The sequence below is a fragment of the Phacochoerus africanus genome, chromosome 8 (genome assembly GCF_016906955.1).
Source record: "Phacochoerus africanus isolate WHEZ1 chromosome 8, ROS_Pafr_v1, whole genome shotgun sequence".
Classification (NCBI taxonomy): Eukaryota; Metazoa; Chordata; class Mammalia; order Artiodactyla; family Suidae; genus Phacochoerus; species Phacochoerus africanus.
The window spans coordinates 48,117,551-48,139,649 of NC_062551.1; the positions used below are offsets into that span (position 1 = coordinate 48,117,551).

A 22,099-nucleotide genomic window follows, 5' to 3' on the forward strand; every position below is an offset into this window, starting at 1 on the left:
CCTCCCTCCATCTCTCTTGTTTTCCAATCCGTCATCCTACCCAGATGTCTTCCTTTGTTCAGCCATCTCTGCCTTGTTCATCTGTCATCCTACACCCATTCATTCCTCCATCAGTCCACTTACTATCCCACCTGCCCAACTTCTCCAGCCACCTCTGCCATCATCCATTTGTCCCTCCCTGTTTCCGTCTCTGTCCATTCCTTTGTACACCTCATCACCTACCCACCTCCTAATCCATCAAGCCAACCGTCCAGTCATCTCTGCGACCATCCACCCAAGCGTTTTAGTCTCTTTCCATCCATCCCTCTTTAATGGGACTCTTCTGTATCCTGGTACTACAGAACTCCAGGGACAGTTCCATGCTACCACCAAAGTGGACCAGGTTTGGGATTCTGGGAAAATTGTGCACATCTGTCTTATTTCTCTTGACAACTACTCTACCCTCACGAGTAGTCTGATTCTTGTGCACGCGCGCGCACACACACACACACACACACACACACACACACACCTGATCCTCCCCCCAGTTTGGGACCTCCACAGTGCCTCAGTGTGCCCCACCCCCCCAAAATTAACTCAGGTGTTAGAGACAAAGGCTTTTGTGCTAAGATTATTCTGGGAGTTCCCATTGTGCCCCATGGGTAACTAACCCGACTACCGTCCGTGAGGGTGCAGGTTCAATCCCCAGTCTCACTCAGTAGGTTAAGGATCTGGCATTGCCGTGAGCTATGTGATGTAAGTTGCAGACACACCTTGGATCCTGTGTGGCTGTGGCTGTGGTGCAGGCCAGTGGCTACAGCTCCAATTCGATCCCTAACTTGAGGACTTCCATATGCCACAGGCGCGGCCCTGCAAAGAAAAAATTGTTCTGTCCCCCTCCCAGCAGTGGTATGCCTAGGGAGAAGCACAATTTATGCAATTTCTGGAGTTCTCTTGCGACACAGTTAAGGATCTGGTGGTGTCACTGCTATGGTGCAGCTTCCATCCCTGGCGGGGGAACTTCCACAGGCCATGGGCTCTGCCAAACAACAATTTAAGGAGTTCCTTCGGTCACATTAGCTTCTTTCCTCTACCACAGCTATTGTGCTGGAGAGCGTCATCTCACTTAATCATCCCTGGAATTTTCTGAGGTGGCACAGTATCCTGGCTGAGGGAAGTCCCAGCTCTTTTAGTACTTGGTGTGTAACTTGCCTCTGAGCCTGGGTTTCCTCACCCGTACAGTGAGTACAGCTGTGTCTGCCTCGCAGGATCCCTGTGAAGACCCAGAGAGCATGGCATCACTTCCCAAATGGGTTCGAGCCTGACTTACCAGGGCTCAAGTCACAGAGGCCCCAGGGTTTCCTCCCAACTCATGGACTCAGAACCGCCAAAACAAGAACCTAAGAATCTGAAGTGAGCTAATCACAGCAAAAAATGCTGTTATTGAGTACTAACTGCATACCACAGGCATGAGTCACTTACTGAACTCATTCGAGTCCTCACAACGTCCCTAAAAGGCAAGTGAGGGTAGTGTTTAAGCCCCACTTTAGAGATGCGGAAACTGAGGCACAGAGAGAATAAGGGACTTGCCCAGTCACACGAGTGGGAAGGGACAGAGCTGGGACTCATCCACACAGCCAGGCCCAAGTCCTCAGTCCTTCTCTGCATCAGGCACTATTCTTGCCTTTGGGGGCATGACAGGGAACAATTCCTCGCCCAGGAGACCTGCAGCCTGGTGCTCCAAAGGCCCTAGGGAATTAATTAATTAGCTGGGTAAAAAAAGAAAAAACATGAGTGGAGACGAATCCAACTAGGAACCATGAGGTTGCGGGTTCGATCCCTGACCTCGCTCAGTGGGTTAATGAGGATCTGGCGTTGCTATGGCTGTGGCGTAGGCTGGCGGCAACAGCTCCGATTAGACCCCCAGCCTGAGAACCTCCATATGCTGCGGGTACAGCCCTAAAAAGACAGAGAGAGAGAGAGAGAAAACAATTCACAGGGTAAACCCAACAGGGCCTGGCTCAGCAAAGGTCAGCTGCTGGCTCCTGTGCTGTTTCATCGTGAATGGTCACCACACCACATGGCAGGGCTGGGCTGAGGCGGCTGCGCCTGGACCTGCTCCACGGCGGCCCCCGAGCTCCGTACTGAGGCGGGTCCTCCTCTCCTGCCCCCAGCTGCGCGCTCCCAGCGGAGGGGAAGCTCCCAGCCTGGCCCGGGCTCCCAGCGGCGCCGGAATGCCCGGCATCTGAGGAGGCGGCGGCCGGCAGCTGGGAGGGAGAAGGGGGCTGTCCACTCCTCGGCCTGGAACAGGGAAGGGGACGAGCCCCTCAGCTCTCCAGATGCGTCCCAGCTGTGCCTCTGCGGGGAGCCAGGAGCCTCAGCCAGGGGGTCTCTGGAGCCCGTGGGCCAGCCCTGGGCTCTAGGCTGGCCTCCGCCCCGCCTGGTCCCCGGCCCTGAATTCCGTCCCTCCCGCCTGCCCGGCTCCTGCTCTGCTTCCTGGCCCCCGGCCCCCGCTCCACCGCCTCCTCAGGAATACTTGCCTTGCTGGCCTACTTCAGCCTGCCCTTTGCAAGCTCAGCCTTTACAGCTACAATGAAGACAGGCTTGAAAAGCGAAAGCAGGGGCGGCTGCCCACTCGGGGGTTCGGGGTTAATGCCCGCCAAAGCCAGTTAGCCCACGTCAACGCCAGCTCCCATGCGAAACATGGTTATTTTGCCTCGAGGCTTTCTCACCAGCTGTCAGGAAGACCTCTGCCTGTCGCCAACCTCACAGGTATGTTGCGACGATAAGCCCAACAGGGCTGAGCCCAGCACCTGGCTGGAGCTCAGGAACCCCACTCTCCATCTGTAAGAAGGTCTTCACCTGTGTGTATTCCCTGCTCATCAGTGCCAGCCCTTAGAACTTTCCCGCTTCACCTCAATGTTCCCACCTCTGCAGCCCAGGGTGGCAGCCACATGCGACTACTGTATCAGTAGGGAAGAGACAGACAAAACCGGTAACTAACTAGTCAGTCAATCTCAAGTTCCTTCTTTTATAAAGAAAATGTGTGAAACCACTGCTCAGTCAAGTGAGGTTGTTGCCCATACTCTCAGCAGGGGGAGTGGTGGGGACCCCCCCTGGGGGCAGATGGCTGAAGTCTCCAGGTTGGCTGCAAAGGCTAGTATGGAAGCAGACGCCCGTCCCACCCCAATGATGCTGAACTGGCTCCCTATAAACACGGAGAAAGAAGTGAAGGCAACTTAATCCACAGCCAACACTTTACTTCCCGATACACATACTGGTGCCATCCCACTTTCTTCCAGGTTGGACACATCCTATCTGGGCAGCCCCGTGGTAGCAACTAAGAACCCGTCTGTGGCAGCTGTTAAGACACAACAGACAAGTCCTCACGTCTATGTCCCAAGCCCCATGAGCACCGTCACCACACTGAGCGCAACTGGGACCCGTTTTAAGGAGGCGGTGGGAGCGGGGGGCTTTCCTAGCAATTATTGTTGACAGTGGGAAGGATGAAGCCAGGCAGGGGAATAATGCACCCAACCCACCCACAACGGGGGTTCACAGCCCTGCGTCTCAATCTACCTACACTACAGGCTGGCATAGAGAAACTCCTTTTGGAGTTTTCCTTTAGCGCAGCAGGCTGAGGATCTGGCACTGTCACTGCTGCAGCTGGGGTCCCTGCCATGGCATTGGTTCAATCCCTGGCCTGGAACCTTTCACATACTGTGGGTGCAGTCAAAAAAAAAAAAAAAAAAATTTTTTTTTTGGCCTTTTTAGGGCCAAATTCTCAGCATATGGAGGTTCCCAAGCCAGGGATTGAATCAGAGCTACTGCTACAGCTGCCAGTCTACGCCACAGCCACGTGAGATCCAAGCCGCATCTGCGAACTACAGCACAGCTAACAGCAATGCCAGATCCTTAACCCACTGAGCAAGGCCAGGGATTGAACCTGCATCCTCATGGATGCTAGTGAGATTCATTTCTGCTGAGCCACGATGGGAACTCCTCCAAAAATTTTTTAAAAAGACAAATTCTTTAAAAAAAAAAAAGTTCCCATCATGTGGCGCAGGGGAAGCAAATCCGACTAGGTACCATGAAGTTGCAGGTTTGATCCCTGGCCTCAGTCAGTGGGCTAAGGATCTGGCATTACCGTGAGCTGTGGCTTAAAAAAAATAAACTAGTTAAATAAATAAATCCTTTCTCCACACAGGCCTGGATGGCTCTTAGCTACTGATTTCAGACTTGTCCAGGCAGTTTCTCCTCTGTGTATTACAAAGATGATTGATCTTACACATTTCCCCTGCTCTTCTCTGACATTAAAATAGCACCTCCAGGAGTTCCCGTCGTGGCGCACTGGTTAACAAATCCGACTAGGAACCATGAGGTTGCGGGTTCGGTCCCTGCCCTTGCTCAGTGGGTTAACGATCCAGCGTTGCCATGAGCTGTGGTGTAGGTTGCAGACACGGCTTGGATCCTGAGTTGCTGTGGCTCTGGTGTAGGCCGGTGGCTACGGCTCCGATTGCACCCCTAGCCTGGGAACCTCTCCATGTGCCGCAGGAGTGGCCCAAGAAATAGCAAAAAGACAAAAAAAAAAAAAAAAGAAACGAAATGAATCTGACTAGCATCCATGAGGACACAGGTTCAATCACTGGCTTGGCTCCGTGGGTTAGAGATCTGGTGGTGGTGTGGTTGTGACAAAGGCCAGCAGCTATACCTCTGATTAGACCCTAGCCTGGGAACCTCCATTTGCCACGGGTGTGGCCCTAAAAGTAAATAAAATAGCACCTCCAAAAAAAAAAAACAAAACAAAACTTCCCGCTGCAACGCAATGGGACTGGTGGTATCTTGGGAGCGCTGAGATGCAGATTTGATCCCCGGCCCAGCACAGTGGTTTAGGGATCCGGTATTGCCACAACCATGGCTCAGATCTGATCCCTGGCCGGGGCAGCCAAAAAAGAAAAAACGAACAGGACCAAAAGAAATGAAAAAAGACAAACTCCCAGGGATACCCCATTATCACCCACAGCCTGGACGCACACTCAGCTCAGCTATGCCCGCACAGTGGAGGTGCAGGAAAACTGGCACCAGGTCTGCTCCCATCCAGCTATACCCCTGAATTCCTTTTAGACGAAAACCCACCACAAAAGACCAGAGTATAGTCCCCGAAACCTTAAATCCCACAAATGTTTTTATTATAAAGCTGAAGGCTGATCATCACGATGGGCTTATCGGTAAGATTTCTGGTAGCGGGCACGGGCACCAGGACCTCCAAACTTTTTGGATTCACAGCGACGAGGATCAGCTACCAGCAGGGTCCGGTCATACTGGATGAGGATGTCTTTGATCTCCTTCTTGGAAGCCTCATCCACATCTGGGGATAAAAGGATGGATGAAGATTTAGACAAGCCAGGAAGCCTCCTTTCCCCTCTGGAGCTAAATGCCAGAGGGCCAGAGCTGGGCCTTGACTTGCCCCACCCACCCGATGGGAAGGACCCACTCACATTTCTGGTAATAGGCCACCAAGGCTTTGGAGATGGACTGGCGGATTGCTGTGAGGGAGACAAACATACAAAAAAGGGTACATCAGCCTTATGAACACCCAAGAGCCACCCCCACCCATGTGCCCGGTTCCCAGGACTCACCGTAAATCTGGGCCACGTGACCACCACCCTTCACCCGGACGCGGATGTCCACACCAGCAAATCGTTCCTTGCCCAAAAGGAGAACAGGTTCCAGTAGCTAGAGCAACAGGAAGCGTGACAGGCTTTTAGATCATAACCTGGGCGGCAGAGCCACCTTACTGAGCATTCCTCCACAGGTGTCTCCAAGCAGCTTCTGTACCGCTGGCTTCAGAGTACTAGAAGAGGGTTGAGCTGTTATTCAACACCCTCACAGCCAGCACAGCAGGGAGGGTTCCAGGACAGAAGAGAGGCTGTAGAAGGCAACCTGAAACCTGAGCTGGGTTCCCTCCTCTGCAGCTCTCTGTTAATTAGATTATCCATTTTTGGGAACATGGATGCACCTGGAGATTATCATACCGAGTGAGGGAAGTCAGAGGAAAATAAATATGAGAGCGCTTATGTGTGGAATCTAATAAAACCAATTTTATGGTTACCGTACCTGAAACTGTTGGGCGGGAAAAGAACTGGAATGAGATTAACATACACACACCACTATATAAAAGAGATGATTAATGAGAACCTACTGTACAGCACAGAAAAATCTACTCAATAATTTGTATTAACCTGTATAGGAAAAAAGGATGAGTACATGTGTATGAGTGACCATTCACTCTGCTGCACACCTGAAACCAATATAACACTGTAAGTCAACTATACTCAACTTGCAACCACTAAGGCTGCCTCAGAGTTGAAAAGCCACTCCAGGGCTGTGAGGTGCTTTCCCCACCTGAGCTCTCTGCCCTCTCTTGGGTGTCTCAGACTTCCAGAAAAATCGCAACTAGGAATTCCCATTACGGTGCAGCAGAAATTAATCCGACTAGCATCCATGAGGACTGGGGTTCGATACATGACCTTGCTCAGTGAGTGTGGGTGGCAGCTGTATCTCTGATTCAATCCCTAGCTTGGCAACTTCCATATGCAGTCCTAAAAAAGCAATTAAAAAAAAAAAAAAACAATTAAGCTATCACCCAATTTCATATTGGGTCCAGTCTGTCTCCCCACTGGATTGGGAACTCTTCGAGGGCAGACCCTGAAGCCATCTGGTACTCAACGGGCTGCAAACACAAAGCCTTCAACTAAGCTAACATTGCGAATGAACCACGATGCTCAATATCTGATAAATAAAGTGATCTCTGAGCTACCTTGAGTTTTAACTATTCCTGCGACGTTACTGGGGTTTTGTTTTTTTTTAAACAAATGCATTCTCATACACACCAACAAGCTTACTCAGAGATTCCAATTTACCGTCACAATGTTTCACAAGGTTGAAACTGTCCCCATTTCAGACAATAAACTCAAGGCAGAGAAGGAAAGTTCCTGTTTTGCCCAAAGAGGTAGAAATCAAACTCATGAGAGTTCTTTCCATTTTGAGCCAAAGAAGCAGGCCTCAACAGGGAAAAGAGGTACTCCTCTCCAAGCACAACAAACCTTATTCTGGAAACGCTTATTGAGAAACTGCAACATTCAAACTCTACTTTAATCACCATGTTTGAAGAACAAAATATTGATTTCTGTCCTCAGTGTATACTCTAGAAATGAACACACTCACGTCCCCCCATTAACTTAAAACAGAAAAAAAAAAAAGAAAAGAGGCCACATCGGTAACTCCTATGCCATCCGGTTCCCAACAGACCGAGCTATCAAATAACCCAAGAAGCACCTGCTTAATCTTCAAAATCCACGTCTTCACTCTCAATTCCAGCTTCTGTAACATCTCTGGAACCTCAATACCTAGCTCCATCGCCAAATACCCCTTTTTCTGTACCCTATTTAGCTTCTTCCCCATTGTTGACTGCAGACCCCTCAACTTCCGAGATCGACGGACTCCAGGAACCGACCTATTCCAACATCTCCGTCTCCAGAGCCCTCCGCCCAACCCAGACGCCTGTCCTCGACCCCAGCACCTTGTATTGCAGCGTGCGCGGTTCGATCATCTCCAGGGGTCGCCCGTTCACTTTGATGAGGCCGTTACCTCGTTTGCAGTGCGCCACGGCCGTGGCTGTCTTCTGCGAAAAACAAGAAGACAGCGAAGCCACGTGAGATCTGGGCCCCAGCTCCCCTGTCGACCCCAGAACCCTGCCCACAGGTCTCTCTCCTTCCCTCACCCCTACCATCGAGCGACCAGCCTACCTTGCGTCCGAAGACCTGCACCGACTGTAGAGGACCCTTGGAAGGCATGGCTGCAGATTAGACAAGAGATCCTCACCGCGCGGCGCTGCAACCGGAAAAGGAAAGCGCGGGGCCACCCTGGCCTCTTTTCAGGGTCTGCGCTGGCGCATTGTGCGCAGCGTCGCGACAGGAGGGAGCTTTACGGCTCGTGGGCGGGATTTTGGATTAGCCGCGGAAAGTGGGTCTAAGGAGCGGAGAGGGCGGGACCTAGGGGGGAAAGGGCGGGGCCTGAAGGGTTTCGAGTGCAGACAGAGAAGCTGAAGAGCACCGTCCTTCACATCCTTGGTCCTCATTGGTCACCGCCGGTCCTCGTTTGCATTTTAGCTGTTTGATAGTCTCCCTCCACCCGTATTCCTAGTTGAGTCTCAGTTTGCTCTGAAGAAGTTTGTCTTGCCTTTTTATCACCGGCAATCTTCTTCCCTTTAGACTTCCCACCTAGATCCTTTTCTATTAGAATCTTTACTTCGGAACTCACAGCAAAAAATCTTCGCAGGATTCAGAATCCCCCTACCTCCTAACACCCACCTCCTTTGAGAGTCCTCCCCAAGAATCCTTTTCCTTTTAGAGCCATCTCCCCTAGAATCTAGCTTTCTCCAGAATTTCCTTCTTTTTAGAGTCTCCTCCCAAAATTCTCTGAGAGGCCCACTCCAAATCCCCCTCCTAGAGCCCTCAGCCTAGACTCCCTCTTTTCTTTTGGTGGCGCCCAGGCCATGTTGAATTTCCCAGGCCAGGGTTCAAACCCGCGCCATAGCAGCCATTCAAGCTGCAGCTGTGACAACCCCAGATCCTTAAGCCACAAGAGAACTCCCAGACTACCTCTTTCTCGACTCTCCCTCCACTTAGGGCTCTCTCCTGCACATAATTCTCCCCAGAATCTTCCTCTCTTCAGGACCCACGACCCATTCAATCCCCTTGCTTCAGAAGCTCTCCTACCCAATCCACTTCTCCCGTTATTGCCCCCTTAGAATGCTCTTTCACAAATTCTTCATCCCTTTCAGAGCCCCCTTCCTCAGAATCTACCTTTCCCAATAATTTTTTTCCCTTCAGAGCCTTCTCTGCCCAGGAATTGTCTCCCCTGAAATTCCCCCCCCAACACACACTACAATCCCCCACTCCTTGGAGACCCTCCCTCTAAAATCCTCCTCTTCACGGTCCCTATCCTGGAATCCCTCTTCCTACAGAGTCACACCAAATCGCCCTCCTTTATCCTCAGCTCCCCCCAACCCCATCTGAGGAACTGGGTAGCCCCCTGACCTCCCCACCAATCAGGATGCTCCCTTCTCAGCCAAGAGCTTCCTCTCAGGGCTGCAGGCATCTCAGGGTTGCCTCAGTTTCTCTGGCAACCCTGAATCTGGGGTCAAAGGTTCAAAGGGGTGTGGTGGTTCACCTGTGCCTGGAGGGCGGAGATAGGATGGAGATTGGTGGGTGGGGCCAGAGGGAGGATCCAGCTCAGAGTCCAGCTCCTAAAGGGTGAGAGAGGGAGAGGGGTGGGCGAGGGGTGGGGGAGGGAGGAAGTGTGGACCCAGGGGCTGACCTGGAGGGACACATGGACAGATACATAGCACAAAAGAGAAACAGGCACATATGGAGGAGAAGGCAAAGACAGGGCCAACGAAGAAGAGAAACACAGTCAGTCAGAGATGGAGCCAGAAAACAACAAGTGACGAGATCTGGAGGCAGAGAGGCCAACCCTCAGAGAAAGAAGACAGATAACAGAGCTCGCTTGTGAAGGAACTGGCATTGTCACTGCCGCAGCCTGGGTTGCTGCTGTGGCTCGGATTCCATCCCTGGCCCCAGGAACTTCCACATGCCTAGGGCATGACCGAAAAAACGAAAACCAAAACCAGATGGGTACAGGCAGGCATGAAGATTCCTAGACACTTGAGACAGGAAAAGGAGAGCAGAGACTCCCGAATATGCACCTGCAGATACAGATAAGGCCTAAAGAAGACAGGCCATAGAATGCACAAGCTCTCACGCAGTCTGTACTGCCTTTGGGGCATGTTTGGGGGGCAGGGGAAGCTCCCAAACTCTCCAGGCTGATCCTTAAAGCCTTGCTAAGTCTAGTGTCTTGAGTGGGAAAAAAGGGGGCTGGTCTGGGGGTCCTTTAACCTTGGCCCTCCCTACTCTAGAGTCACCGTCTCCCCCGGCTTCTTGAAGTACATTTCCCGAGTATCTGTGGAGTGAGCTAGAGGGAGGGGACAGGGGGAAGTTCCCCTCACCCACTCCAGCCTTCCAACCTGCTCCCTCTCTCTGTACCTCTTGTTTCCAGGACACTTGGCCAGAACCAGAGAGAGTCTGGGGGTGGGCAGGGTGTCCATGTGGCATCTCTGGACCATCCTCCTGCTGGTGCCACCCTTGGGGGGCCTAGGACCACCCCTCTGCCCCCGGGAGCCCTTCTACTTCCTCATTGCCATCATGAAGATGCTGGTGAGGAGGGAGGGAAGAGCCAGCAGCCAGGGGCAGGGTAGCTGGGGGAGGGGGGGTGGGGGGCATCTTTGAGGAAGAGTCAGGCTCTCTCCCTCCAAGATCTGATTTTATTCTTTAACCCCACAATTGTAGGGCAACAAAAATGATGGCACCCTCTACACCCCAGATGATCTTTCGGTGAGTATTTCATTAGCTCCTTACTGAAGCTGCCTGTTTTTTTTGTTTTGTTTTGTTTTGTTTTGTTTGTAATGGCCGAATCCACGGCATATGCAGGTTCCCAAGCTCGGGGTCATATCAGCGCCATAGCCACAGGCTTATGCCACAGCCACAGCAACGCAGATCTGAGCCGCGTCTGCAGCCTACACCACAGCTCACGACAATGCTGGATCCTTAACCCACTGAGTGAGGCCAGGGATCGAACTGGAATCCTCATGGATACTAGTCAGATTCTTAACCCACCAAGCCACAACAGGAACTCCTCCTTACTGAGGCTGGAAGCTTAGGGAGAACCCACTAGGCTCAGAACATGCATTTGTTAAGGCCAGGAGGCAGGTGGGCTGGTGAGAAGGAGGATTACAGCTACGCTCACATAGTGCTCCTCTGTGCTGGGTGCTGCTCTAAATGCTTTAAGCAGGAGTTCTCTCTTGGCGCAGCAGCTTAAGGATCCATCGTTGTCACTGCAACGGCTCAGGTCGCTGCTGTGGTGCAGGTTCAATCCCTGACCCACAGAACTTCCACATGCTTAGGGGCCAGCCCCCCAGACTAAATAAGTAAATACATGCATGCTTTAAGTGTATTAGCTTATTTACTCTTTATACTTGACCCTATGAGTAAACAGGGCCATCACGTAAGGAGGTAAAGGTTGTACACTGCACAAGAATCTCACATCCTCAAGGGCAGTATTCTCATCCTGGACATATTTGTCAGTTTCCGGCAGATGGCAGTAAAGTATCTGGTTCTAGGAAAATCAGCACTACCAAGCGTTTTAAGGAAGGAATGTCTTTTTCCTAACTCACTCGGGGGCACCAGTGTCAGCCCTCAAGGCAGGATTATTCTGAGCTCCACCGAACAGATGAGAAACCTGGGGCCCAGGGAGATGCAGGGGGCTTCAAGGCCCCAAATCAGAAACTGTGAGGGTAAGGATTTGGGATCAGGCCCTTGGTCAGAGACACCAAGTCACTCTGTCCCCACAGGTGTGTCCTGCCGAGACTCTAGGCTGCTTCCGGCTGGAGCTGTCTGTGATTGGGTTCGAGGAGGGCCCATTGGTGGGGACTGCTGTGTTCCGGCTGCAGCGCTTACTGGATGCCCTGGGGTCCCGGCTGTGGGTGACAGGCCAGGGCCCTTGTCCACCCTGTGAAGGACACCCCCAGAGACCTGTCCCTCTCTTTCTGGCCAAACTCTTGGAGTTATTACAGGGGGCTTGTGCTCGGCGCCGGGCCTCGGCTTGAGCCGCCGAGGACACAGACTCCGTGGTACCGCCGGAGAGGCTGTGAGGAGAGAGAGCAAGGAGACTTGGTCTGCACCCCCAGCTCCCAAACCCGAAGCCTTCTCCTTCTAGGCCAGAGGACCTTCTAGGCCAGGGAGCCCCAGGAGCCAGGGGAAGAGGCGAGAAGGAGGAAGATGAAGTGAGATCTGAAGCCTGAAGCCTCTGACCTACCAGGGCAGCGGTTGGATAAATCGCTCCCACCAGTCCCCGTTGTTCTCCCTCTCTTCCAGATTCCCCCCCCCCCCCCCCCCCCCCCCGCTCTCTTCTCTTCCAGGAAGGCGCGGAGCGTCGCAAACGTGTTCTCTAATCTCATCCCCATCCCTTGAGGACAGAAGAGTCTTGTGGCTCACACCCCTGACTGCAAATAAGCAATACCTGGAGAAATTTTAAGTAATGCTGAGGGCCAGGCCCCCGCCCAGAGAATTAGTGGTGAATCCTAAACATCTATATTTTTATTTTTTTTATTTTTATTGTTTTGGGTTTTTTTTAGGGCCGCACCTGTGGTATATGGAAATTTCCAGCTAGGGGTCGAATCGGAGCTGCATCTGTGACCTACACCACAGCCACAGCAACGCTGGATCCTTAACCCACTGAGCGAGGCTAGGAATCGAACCCACGTCCTCACGGATACTAGTTGGGTTCATTACTGGGGAGCCACGGCGGGAACCCCTGAGCATCTATATACATATTTTTTTCTTTTTTTCTTTTTTGCCTTTTCTAGGGCCATACCCACAGCATATGGAGGTTCCCAGGCTAGGAGTCTAATCGGAGCTGTAGACGCTGGCCTATGCCACAGCCACAGCAACCCCGGACCCTTGACCCACTTAGTGAGGCCAGGGATCGAACCAGAAACCTCATGGTTCCTATTCAGATTCATTAACCACTGAGCCACGACGGGAACTCCATGAACATCTATATTTTTAAACTCCGCTTTATTGAAGTATTATTTACATACCGTAAAAGGCACTAATTTTTTTTCGTGTCCACACCCATGTGGAAGTTTCTCCGGATCGGATCTTTAACCCACTGAGCCACCAGGGAAATCCCAAAAGGCATTCATTTTAAATGTACTTTTTAAAAAGTTCTGACAAATGTATTTACACCACCATATTTCCATCATCCCAAAGCATTCCCTTAAGCCTCTTCCCAATCTTTATCTTTAGTCCTAGACACCCACTAATCTGCTTTCCCTTTGTATACATTGGTTTTGTTTGCTCTAAAATTTCATATGAATGGAACAATACTGTGCATTTCCTAGTGTCTGTCTTCTTTCACTACGCTAATGTTTTTGAGATTCATTCATGTGTGTATCAGTAGCTCGTTACTATTCCATTGCATGTATATACTACAACTTGTTTATCCGTCCTCCTCATGTGGGCACTGGGTTGTTTCTAGTTTGGGGCTATTATCTCTCCCTTATCTTCTCAACTATTCTGATGTGCTGCCAGGTTGAGAGTTGAGAACCACTGCTACACCGAGGAAGAGCTTTACCTGGGGAGAAAATGACAGTTCCCTCTCTTTCCTGGAGGAAATATTTTCCTGCAGAAGTGTTGCTAGGCATTTTTATGTGGAACCCTATCTGAAAGAGCTGCTGTTCAACTGAACCAAGCTTATGGAAGGGGAAACATTTCTATAGAGTGCCCAGCCCCTCCACAGTCTGGCTTGGGTTCAGTTTGGGGACGGAGGGGAGAGTGTGTGCTTATGCAGAGATGCACCTGTGGTGTATAGTCCCTCCTAGCTGTCTTGTGAGCCTCCTGCTGGCCCAAGAGCAACTCATTCCCCGCTAACTAACCAGGTGTAAATTAAATATATGTAAATTGAATCCAGATGTCTCAAAGTTTATGTGGGAAATTTCAGCAATGTGTTTTTTTATTAAAAATGTTTATTATAGTTGATTTACAATGTTCTGTCAATTTCTGCTGTACAGCGAAGTGACCCGGTTTTACTTTTTTTTTTTCGATTTTTCTTTTTGGGGGGGGGGGGCTGCACCCACGGCACATGGAGGTATCCAGGCTAGGGGTTCAACTGGAGATGGAGCTGCTGGCCTACTCCACAGCCACGCCAACTCTGGATCTGAGCCCCGGCTGCAACCTACACCACAGCTTATTGCAACATCCGATCCTTAACCGACTGAGCGAGGCCAGGATCAAATCTGCATCTTCATGGATGCTCGTCAGATTCGATTCCACTGAGCCAAGAGGGGAATTCCAAGCTCCCCCCCCCCCCCGCCCCGCCATTAGATTAATTTTTCACATCTTTGCCACCACTCTGACAAATAATTGCTAATACCTAAATTCACATTTCAATCAGCTTAGATTGCAAAGGAAAACAATGACTTTGGGGTTACCCAAACTTGGTAACTTGGGTCTGCCACTGTCCAGTGGCCTTGTTCTGCCACTGTCCAGTTACATGGTTTATTTTTCCAAGCTTTGGTTACCTCGACTGCGAAATAGGGCTAACATACCTCCTAGGAATGTTTCATAGCGCCTGAGAGATGAAGTCTGATTTATTTGCACATGTGTTATTATTTGCTAACGTCCTGACTCTTAACGGCTTGGCACACCACGTTAGTGCTGGCACTAAATTCAAGCACTAATTTCTAGCTAGGAAAAGCCGGTACTAGGGCGTTTTAGCACTCCTATTTGACCCTCCCAACATGTCCGCTCCACACGCGAAACCAACTCTGCCACTCGCAAGATGGCGTACAGGAAGTGCGTAGCAGGGACGAGCCCCGGAAATCTCGCGGTAGGCGGGGCCAACGGGTAGGTTCTCGCGAGAGAGCACGTCAGTCCTAACCAGGCGTCGTGTGAACAGCAGCTGTTGCCTAAGGCGGAGGTGGGATTAGAGTGGTGAGGGGTGGGTTGGCGGCCGCGGCTGGAGGCCACGGTGGTCGCCGAGGGCCAGGGAGGTGTAGAGGCCTGTTTCGGAAACTCGGGAAGTATAGCAGGTGGCGTAGGGAAGGTCCCTTTTCGGGTTCAGGGATGCCTGAAAGAGGCTGCCGGAAGTGCGCTAAGGGATTTATCTTCTCCCTAGGAACCAGAGGGGAAACTGAGGCTCGGGTTGGGGCTCGGAACTGGGGGACCCGCTGAGGCCGCAGTCTTTCCTTGCCAGCAGAAGATGTCGGACAGCGAGGACAGCAACTTCTCAGAGGAGGAGGACAGCGAGCGCAGCAGTGACGGCGAGGAGGCCGAGGTCTGTGGCCGGGACGTTGGGGGAGTTTTGCGCCTGGGAACAGGACCAGGGCAGGACGGGCTCTGTGACAGTTTAAAAGGGATCAGAAGCTCTGGCCTCTGGGAACTTCGAGGTTGTCGGAGGAGATAAAGAGGTAGGCAGGCCCAAGTCAAGCAAGAGGCGCAGATGCTGCCCGCTGGGGATGTTCTAGGTACCATGAGGGAACAGAATATATTTGAAGGATTTGGCATATAGTAAAAACTCACTGTTATCTTCATTTGTAGGTATGCTAGATCATACCAGAAACATACTTTTAGTGTCTAGTACACGTTAGACACAATTCTTTATCCTTGGCCTACAGCAGTAAACGAAACAGATTTTTAAATCTTTGCCCTGGTGAAGGTAAACAAACAAAACTGATAAGTAAATCATTTAGTAAGGTAGAGGGTATTCTGGAGAAGAATAGTGAAGGGGAATCAGGGAGTCCTGTTTGCACTTGAAATAGTGCATCTGGGAGGGTGTCTTTCAGTAAAAGACCTGGTGGAGGTGAGGGGGTGACTCATGTCACATGGAAGAAGAGTGTTCCAGTAAGGGGAATAGCAAATGCAAAGTTGGGAGCACATCTGTGGTGTTCAGAAAGTAAGAAGGGACTCATTTGCCTGGGTCAGGGTGACGACAGCATGGAAGTAACAGGAGCCAGGTCATGTTGAATCTTGAGGTGCTGTGGTGAGGAATTTGTCTTTAACTAGGTGAGGTGAAGCCACGAGAAGGTTTTTTTTTTTGTCTTTTTGCCTTTTCTAGGGCCGCTCCCTTGGCATATGGAGGTTCCCAGCGTAGGGGTCAAATCGGAGCTGTAGCCGCCGGTCTACACCAGAGCCACAGCAATGCGGGATCCGAGCCGCGGGATCCGAGCTGTGTCTGCAACCTACACCACAGCTCACGGCAACGCCAGATCCTTTAACCCACTGAGCAAGGCCAGGGACCGAACCTGCAAGCTCATGGTTCCTAGTCGGATTCGTTAACCACCGCGCCATGGCGGGTTTTGAGCAAAGGATGCAGGTGCCCTAGTTTGTTTGGGCGCACTCGTGGCACGTGGAAGTTCCCAGGCCAGGGGTGGAAGCTGCACCACAGCAGCAGCCCAGGACTCTGCAGTGACAATGCCAAATCCTTAACTCCCTGTGCTACAAGGGCACTCCCGTGGTCTAGTAACTAATCTTGAAAGTATCACTTTAGCTTCAGTTCTGTTACATGTGATTCTTTCAGGAACCAAAAAATGTTTCTTGGGACATAAACTGATTTAAAGTACTTTTTTTTGTCTTTTTTGTTGTTGTTGTTATTGTTGTTGTTGTTAAAGTACTTTTTTATTAACCATTAGCTTTTTTTTTTTTTTTGCTTTTCAGGGCCACACCTGTGGCATATGGTGGTCCCCAGGCTAGGGGTCAAATTGGAGCTACAGCTGCCAGCCTACATCACAGCCATAGCAACTCAGGATCCCAGCTGCCTCTGCAGCCTACCCCATAGCTCACGGCAATGCCAGATCCTTAACTCACTGAGAGAGGCCAGGGGTCTAAGGGCTTCCTTTATGGATACTCATCGGGTTGGTAACCTGCTGAGCCACAGTGGGAACTCCCTGCTCTTTTATTTATTTTTGACTTACTCATTTGTTGAAGAAAAAAAATGTTTGAGCATCTACTGTGGTCTTCCAGATGCTTCCTAAGTGTTAGAGTGGAGCAAGGCACATTTCTGCTTTCACAGAGTTTATTTACATTTAGTAGGCAACAATTAGAAACTAACAAAGAGGTGGTACTATAATTATAGAAATGTTTATTTTTTAAGTTAGTTGTCAACACTTATAAGGGCAATTTCACGTAAGAGTCAAGCTTTCCTGTTTTTCTGGGAAAATGTGAGGAGCCAGCAACCTGAGAGAGACCCAGATTGTTCTGTAGAACAATGCTCAAGAAGAGGCAGCCTCCTTTAAAACTAGGAATTTTCAGGAGTTCCTGTTGTGGCACAGCAGAGGTGAATCCGACTAGGAACCATGAGGTGGCAGGTTTGACCCCTGGCCTCACTCAGTGGCTTAAAGATCTGGCGTTGCTGTGGCTGTGGTATAAGCTGGCAGCTGCAGCTGCGATTAGACCCTTAGCCTGGGAACCTCGGTATGTTACAGGTGCGCCCCTACAAGATAAAAAAATAAAGCTAGGGATTTTCAGAGTTGCCGTCGTGGCTCAGTAGAAACTAATCTGACTGGCATCCTTGAGGATGCAGGTTCGGTCCCTGGCCTTGCTCAGTGGGTTAAGGATCCTGTGTAGGTCACACACGTGGCTCAGATCCAGTATTGCTATGGCTGTGGTGTAGGCCAGCAGCTACAGCTCCAATTTGACCCCTAGCTTGGGAACTTCCATGTTTTTTGTCTTTTTAGGGTGGGTGCAGCCCTAAAAAGACTAAGTAAATAAATAAAATAAAACTAGGAATTTTCTCTAATTCCCAGGATTTATTAACTGCCATTTACTGTAATGCAGATTCAAGAAACGATTTCATAAGCATGTTTTCTGGAAAACAGGTGGGTGAAGAGTGCTATAAGTTTCCTTTGAGCTGCCCCACTCATGTTTCCTGCTTGCCCTCTGTAGGCATTTGATTGTCAATCCTTGTGCCCTTTGGGGAGTTCTTCGCTCGCTGTGGTAGGAATGGGGCACATGGGAAGATGACAAGAAAGGCCTTTGCTTCAAGCTGACTCACTGGGTCATTGGTCTCTTGACTCATGGCTTCGAGACATTTCGCTGTGGTTAAAGGCTGGTGGTAATGAGACCAGGCTCCCCAGGTTGGCTGGGGTAGTCTGATTTGGGCTGTACAAATCCCACTTCCCTAACGCCATTATCAGGCTTTTAACACACATGCTGGCTTGTCTCCTATCACCAGGTGAAGCAGGAGGGCAGTGTGAGGGCTGCCCTGGCCCCCAGAGAAAGGTCTGGCTGGGCTTTTCAGACGCCAAATGTTGCTGTGGTCCTTGAAGGATGGGGTCCTGTGGAGAGACGGGGAGGGATGGCGGATAAAGGGCCACTGTTGGGGGAATCATCCAGTTCCTTATTCTGTCTAGTAACCTTCTTATTCATTCAACAAGGGTTCCTTGAGTTCCTGTCACATTAGGGTCATGGCCTACCTCATGGAGCTGCCTGCCTTGAGGTGGCAGTAGTTTTATAAGCAGATGGTTAGTCCAGGGGCTGCCGAGGACAGACTATGTTTAAGCCGTGAGGTAACCCAAAGACAGTAGCGAGATCTCTCTCAGGAAATGGGGAGCTGGGTTTGGAAAGAAGACTCCTGGGGGTGAGTCAGGGGAATGATGATAAAGGGTCTTAGAAATCAGGCTGTGCTCTTGTAGTTTGAGTGGTTAAAATAAGCAACATTGTGGGCTAGTCAGGATTCTGTATTAAGCAAATGCTGTTGACCCTGGAACACAACGGGTTGGAAGGGCATGGGTCCAAGTAGATGTGGATTTGTTTTGTTTTTTGCTTTTTTTTTTAGGGCCAGACCTCTGGCATATGGACGTTTCCAGGCTAGGGGTTGAATGGAAGCTGCAGCTGTTAGCCTACGCCACAGCCACAACAACGCCAGATCTGAGCTGCAACTGTGATCTTACACCATAGCTCACGGCAACGCTGGATCCTTAACCCACTGAGTGAGGCCAGGGATGGAACCTGCATCCTCATGGATACTAGTCAGGTTCATGATCTGCTGAGCCACAAGGGGAACTCCAAATATGGATTTTTTTTTTTTTTTTTTTTTTGAGAGCCGCACCTGCAGCATATGGAGGTTCCCAGGCTAGGGGTCTAATCTGAGCTGTAGCTCCTGGCCTACGCCATAGCCACACCAGATCTGAGCTGTGTCTGCGACCTACACCACAGCTCATGGCAACACTGGATCCTTAACCCACTGAGCAAGACCAGGGATTGAACCCGCAACCTCATGGTTCCTAGTCAAATTTCTCGTGGTTCCTAGTCAGAGTCTTTCCACTGTGCCATGATGGAACTCCCAAATACAGGTTTTTTAAAATAATAAATTGTAGGAGTTCCCGTTGTGGCTCAGTGGGTTAACGAATCCAACTAGGAACCATGAGGTTTTGGGTTCCATCCCTGGCCTCGCTCAGTGGGTTAAGGATCCAGCGTTGTCACAAGCTTTTGGTGTAGGTCTCAGATGTGGCTCAGATCTGGTGTTGCTGTGGCTGTGGTGTATGCTGGCAGCTGTAGCTCCAATTCAGCCACTAGCCTGGGAACTTCCATATGCCGCAGGTGAGGCTCTAAAAAAAAAAGTAAATTGTGCTGCAAGATGCAAGGTTGATTGCATTCTGAGGTGCAGAACTGTGGATACAGAGAAGTCTGGTGTTTGGTGGGCTGGCTATAAGTCGTGTGTAGGTTTTTGGCTGCTAACCCTCATGTTCCCAGTCCTGGGCAAGGTGGTGTGGGAACCCAGCAGTGCCTGAGATAGCATGAGCCTTTCACTCAGGGCTCTAGCTCACAGTGAAAGGGCTGTGATGGAGGAAGCCCAGAGAGTTGTGAGCCTGGAAATTATGCCTGACTTTCCCCATAGGGAGAGGGCAGGCATCACTTCTTGAAAGAGAGGTTTTTTATTTTATTTTATTTTATTTTATTTTAGGGCCACACCCGTGGCATATGGAGGTTCCCAGGCTGGGGGTCCAATCAAAGCTGTAGCTGCTGGCCTACACCACAGCAGCGAGGGATCTGAGCTGTGTCTGTGACCTACACCATAGCTCATGGCAACGCTGGATCCTTAACCCACTGAGGGAGACCAGGAATTGAACCTGAGTCCTCCTGGATGCTAGTCTGGTTTGTCAACTGCTGAGCCAGGATGGGAACTCCCTTTTTCTTTTTTTTCCACAGCTGCATCTGTGGCATATGAAAGTTCCCAGGCCAGGGGTTGAATCAGAGCAGCTGGGGCCTATGCCACAGCCACAGCCACACCCGACTGAGCTGTATCTGTGACCCAAACTGCTGCAGTGACAACGCCAGATCCTTAACCTGCTGTAACACAAGAGAACTTCAAGAAAAGGTGTTTTGACTGAAGTATGATCAGGGAACAGAGGAGAATGGCTTTTTATACTGAGGACCAGCATAGGTGATGGACAGTGTTAAGAGAGCTTGCATTGGGAGCTCCCGTCGTGGCTCAGTGATTAACGAACCCAACCAGCATCCATGAGGACTCGGGTTCGATCTCTGACCTAACTCAGTGGGTTAAGGATCCAGCATTGCCATGAGCTATGGTGTAGGTCTCAGACACAGCTTGGATCCCTCGTTGCTGTGGCTGTGCTGTACACTGGCAGCTACAGCTTCATTCATCCCCTAGCCTGGGAACCTCCACATGCTTTGGGTACAGGCCTAAAAAGACCAAAAAAAAAAAAAAAAAGCTTGCATTTAAGTGGTTCAGTGTGACTGGAACCTAGCCTTTAGCAGGGAGAGTCCAGAGAGGTGGGGTGAGAGGGAGAGGCAGTGAGCATAGTGTGCACTTCTAAACCAGGCTGCTAGGGAGCTGGTCCTTTACTTGTGGGCAGTGGGGAGCCATGGCTGTGTTTTAAGCGGGGGACCAAATGATTAGGTCCATGTTTTTTATCATAATCTCCCAAGACTTTGGGATGCTTTGTATGTGGGGAGTGATGAGAAGTGCTTTTAGGAGTTCCCGTCGTGGCGCAGTGGTTAACGAATCCGACTAGGAACCATGAGGTGGCGGGTTCGATCCCTGCCCTTGCTCAGTGGGTTGACGATCCGGCATTGCCGTGAGCTGTGGTGTAGGTTGCAGATGCAGCTTGGATCCCGCGTTGCTGTGGCTCTGGCGTAGGCTGGCAGCTACAGCTCTGATTTGACCCCTAGCCTGGGAACCTCCATATGCCGTGGGAGCGGCACAAGAAATAGCAAAAAGACCAAAAAGACAAAAAAAAAAAAAAAAGAAGTGCTTTTAGGTGGAATAAGGGTACAATCTTAAGCCTCATTGAATCATTTAGTGAGAAAGTTATTTCCTTTTTAGTTCCACATCCTGTCTTTTAATTGGGTCAGGAGAAAGTTTCACCTTGATGCTACTGTGTCTTGAACATTTTTCTGAAATTTTTTAGTCTGTTTGGCAGGGAAAACAGGCCTTGGGCTTAACCTGCAGTAGGCAACAGTAGCATGTTGGTAACTAATAACATTGTTTTTATTTATTTTATTTTTATTTTTTTTTGTCTTTTGTTTTTGTTGTTGTTGTTGTTGTTGTTGCTATTTCTTGGGCCGCTCCCGCGGCATATGGAGGTTCCCAGGCTAGGGGTCAAATCGGAGCTGTAGCTGCCAGCCTACGCCAGAGCCACAGCAACGCGGGATCCAAGCTGCATCTGCAACCTACACCACAGCTCACGGCAACGCCGGATCGTCAACCCACTGAGCAAGGGCAGGGATCGAACCCGCAACCTCATGCTTCCTAGTCGGATTCGTTAACCACTGCGCCACGACGGGAACTCATTGTTTTTATTTTATCTTTAAGTTTACTTTTATTTATTTATTTATTTATTGGTCTTTTTAGGGCTGCACCTACCAGCACATGGAGGCTTCCAGGCTAGGGGTGGAATCAGAGCTACAGTTGCCGGCCTGCGCCACAGCCTCCTTAATGCACTAAGTGAGGCCAGGGATTGAACCTGAGTCTTCATGAATACTCATTGGGTTTGTTATCACTGAGCCACAACAGAAACTCCATCTTTAAGTTTATTTTCTGTTTATAACAAGCTAATCTTTAAAAAAAATTTTTTTTTGACTTATTAGGGTTGAACCCGTGGCATATGGGAATTCCCAGGCTAGGGGTTGATTCAGGAGCTGCAGCTGCTGGCCTATACCACAGCCACAGCAATGTGGGATCCAAGCCGCATCTGCGACCTACACCTCGGCTCATGGCAATGCTGAATCCTTAACCCACTGAGCTGGGCCAGGGATCGAATCCAGGTCCTCACGTCCTCATGGATACTAGTTGGTTTCATTATTGCTGAGCCACCATGGGAACTCCTTTAAAAAGTTTTGACTTTTGATATACTTCAAAGCCTAAAAAAGCTTGCCTCTTAAATTGAGTAAAAATTAAGTAAAAAATGGAATGAATTTAAAGAAAATATCAAATAAATGAGTTGTATTGATGTGAATATGATAAGAAGCCATGCAGTTAA

General features: G+C 50.2%; 3 protein-coding genes across 7 annotated transcripts in view; 2 read left to right on the forward strand and 1 right to left on the reverse strand.

Moving 5' to 3' along the window:
• The first annotated feature begins 1,963 nt into the window (after positions 1 to 1,963).
• LOC125134478 (uncharacterized) lies at positions 1,964 to 11,940 on the forward strand. 2 transcript variants are annotated; one of them, XM_047793834.1, is made up of 3 exons: positions 10,113 to 10,256; positions 10,389 to 10,433; positions 11,450 to 11,940. In XM_047793834.1, exons 1-3 carry the CDS (start codon positions 10,146 to 10,148, stop codon positions 11,702 to 11,704), a joined length of 411 nt encoding a protein of 136 aa, XP_047649790.1. In that variant the 5' UTR covers positions 10,113 to 10,145; the 3' UTR covers positions 11,705 to 11,940. The 2 variants fall into 2 exon arrangements, 1 of the variants encoding a protein (XP_047649790.1); XR_007136642.1 differs by lacking the exons at positions 10,113 to 10,256; positions 11,450 to 11,940 and adding an exon at positions 1,964 to 2,751 and having other exon boundaries at positions 10,389 to 10,439.
• On the reverse strand, positions 5,143 to 7,936 carry RPS16 (ribosomal protein S16). The gene is made up of 5 exons (XM_047793833.1): positions 7,788 to 7,936; positions 7,562 to 7,663; positions 5,619 to 5,715; positions 5,478 to 5,525; positions 5,143 to 5,347 (listed from the first exon to the last, which is right to left on the reverse strand). Exons 1-5 carry the CDS (start codon positions 7,833 to 7,835, stop codon positions 5,202 to 5,204), a joined length of 441 nt encoding a protein of 146 aa, XP_047649789.1. The 5' UTR covers positions 7,836 to 7,936; the 3' UTR covers positions 5,143 to 5,201.
• Positions 11,941 to 14,502: 2,562 nt separating the features above from the next.
• Positions 14,503 to 22,099, forward strand: part of SUPT5H (SPT5 homolog, DSIF elongation factor subunit) — a 30,267-nt gene continuing 22,670 nt past the window's right edge. Inside the window, exons 1-2 of one of the 4 annotated variants that reach the window (XM_047789711.1) lie at positions 14,503 to 14,577; positions 14,776 to 14,934. In XM_047789711.1, coding sequence (XP_047645667.1) covers positions 14,860 to 14,934 — 75 coding nt within the window. In that variant the 5' untranslated portion in view covers positions 14,503 to 14,577; positions 14,776 to 14,859. Of the gene's footprint in view, positions 14,578 to 14,612; positions 14,690 to 14,775; positions 14,935 to 22,099 lie in introns of those variants that run through there. The other 3 variants (XM_047789715.1, XM_047789714.1, XM_047789713.1) reach the window with 3 other exon arrangements.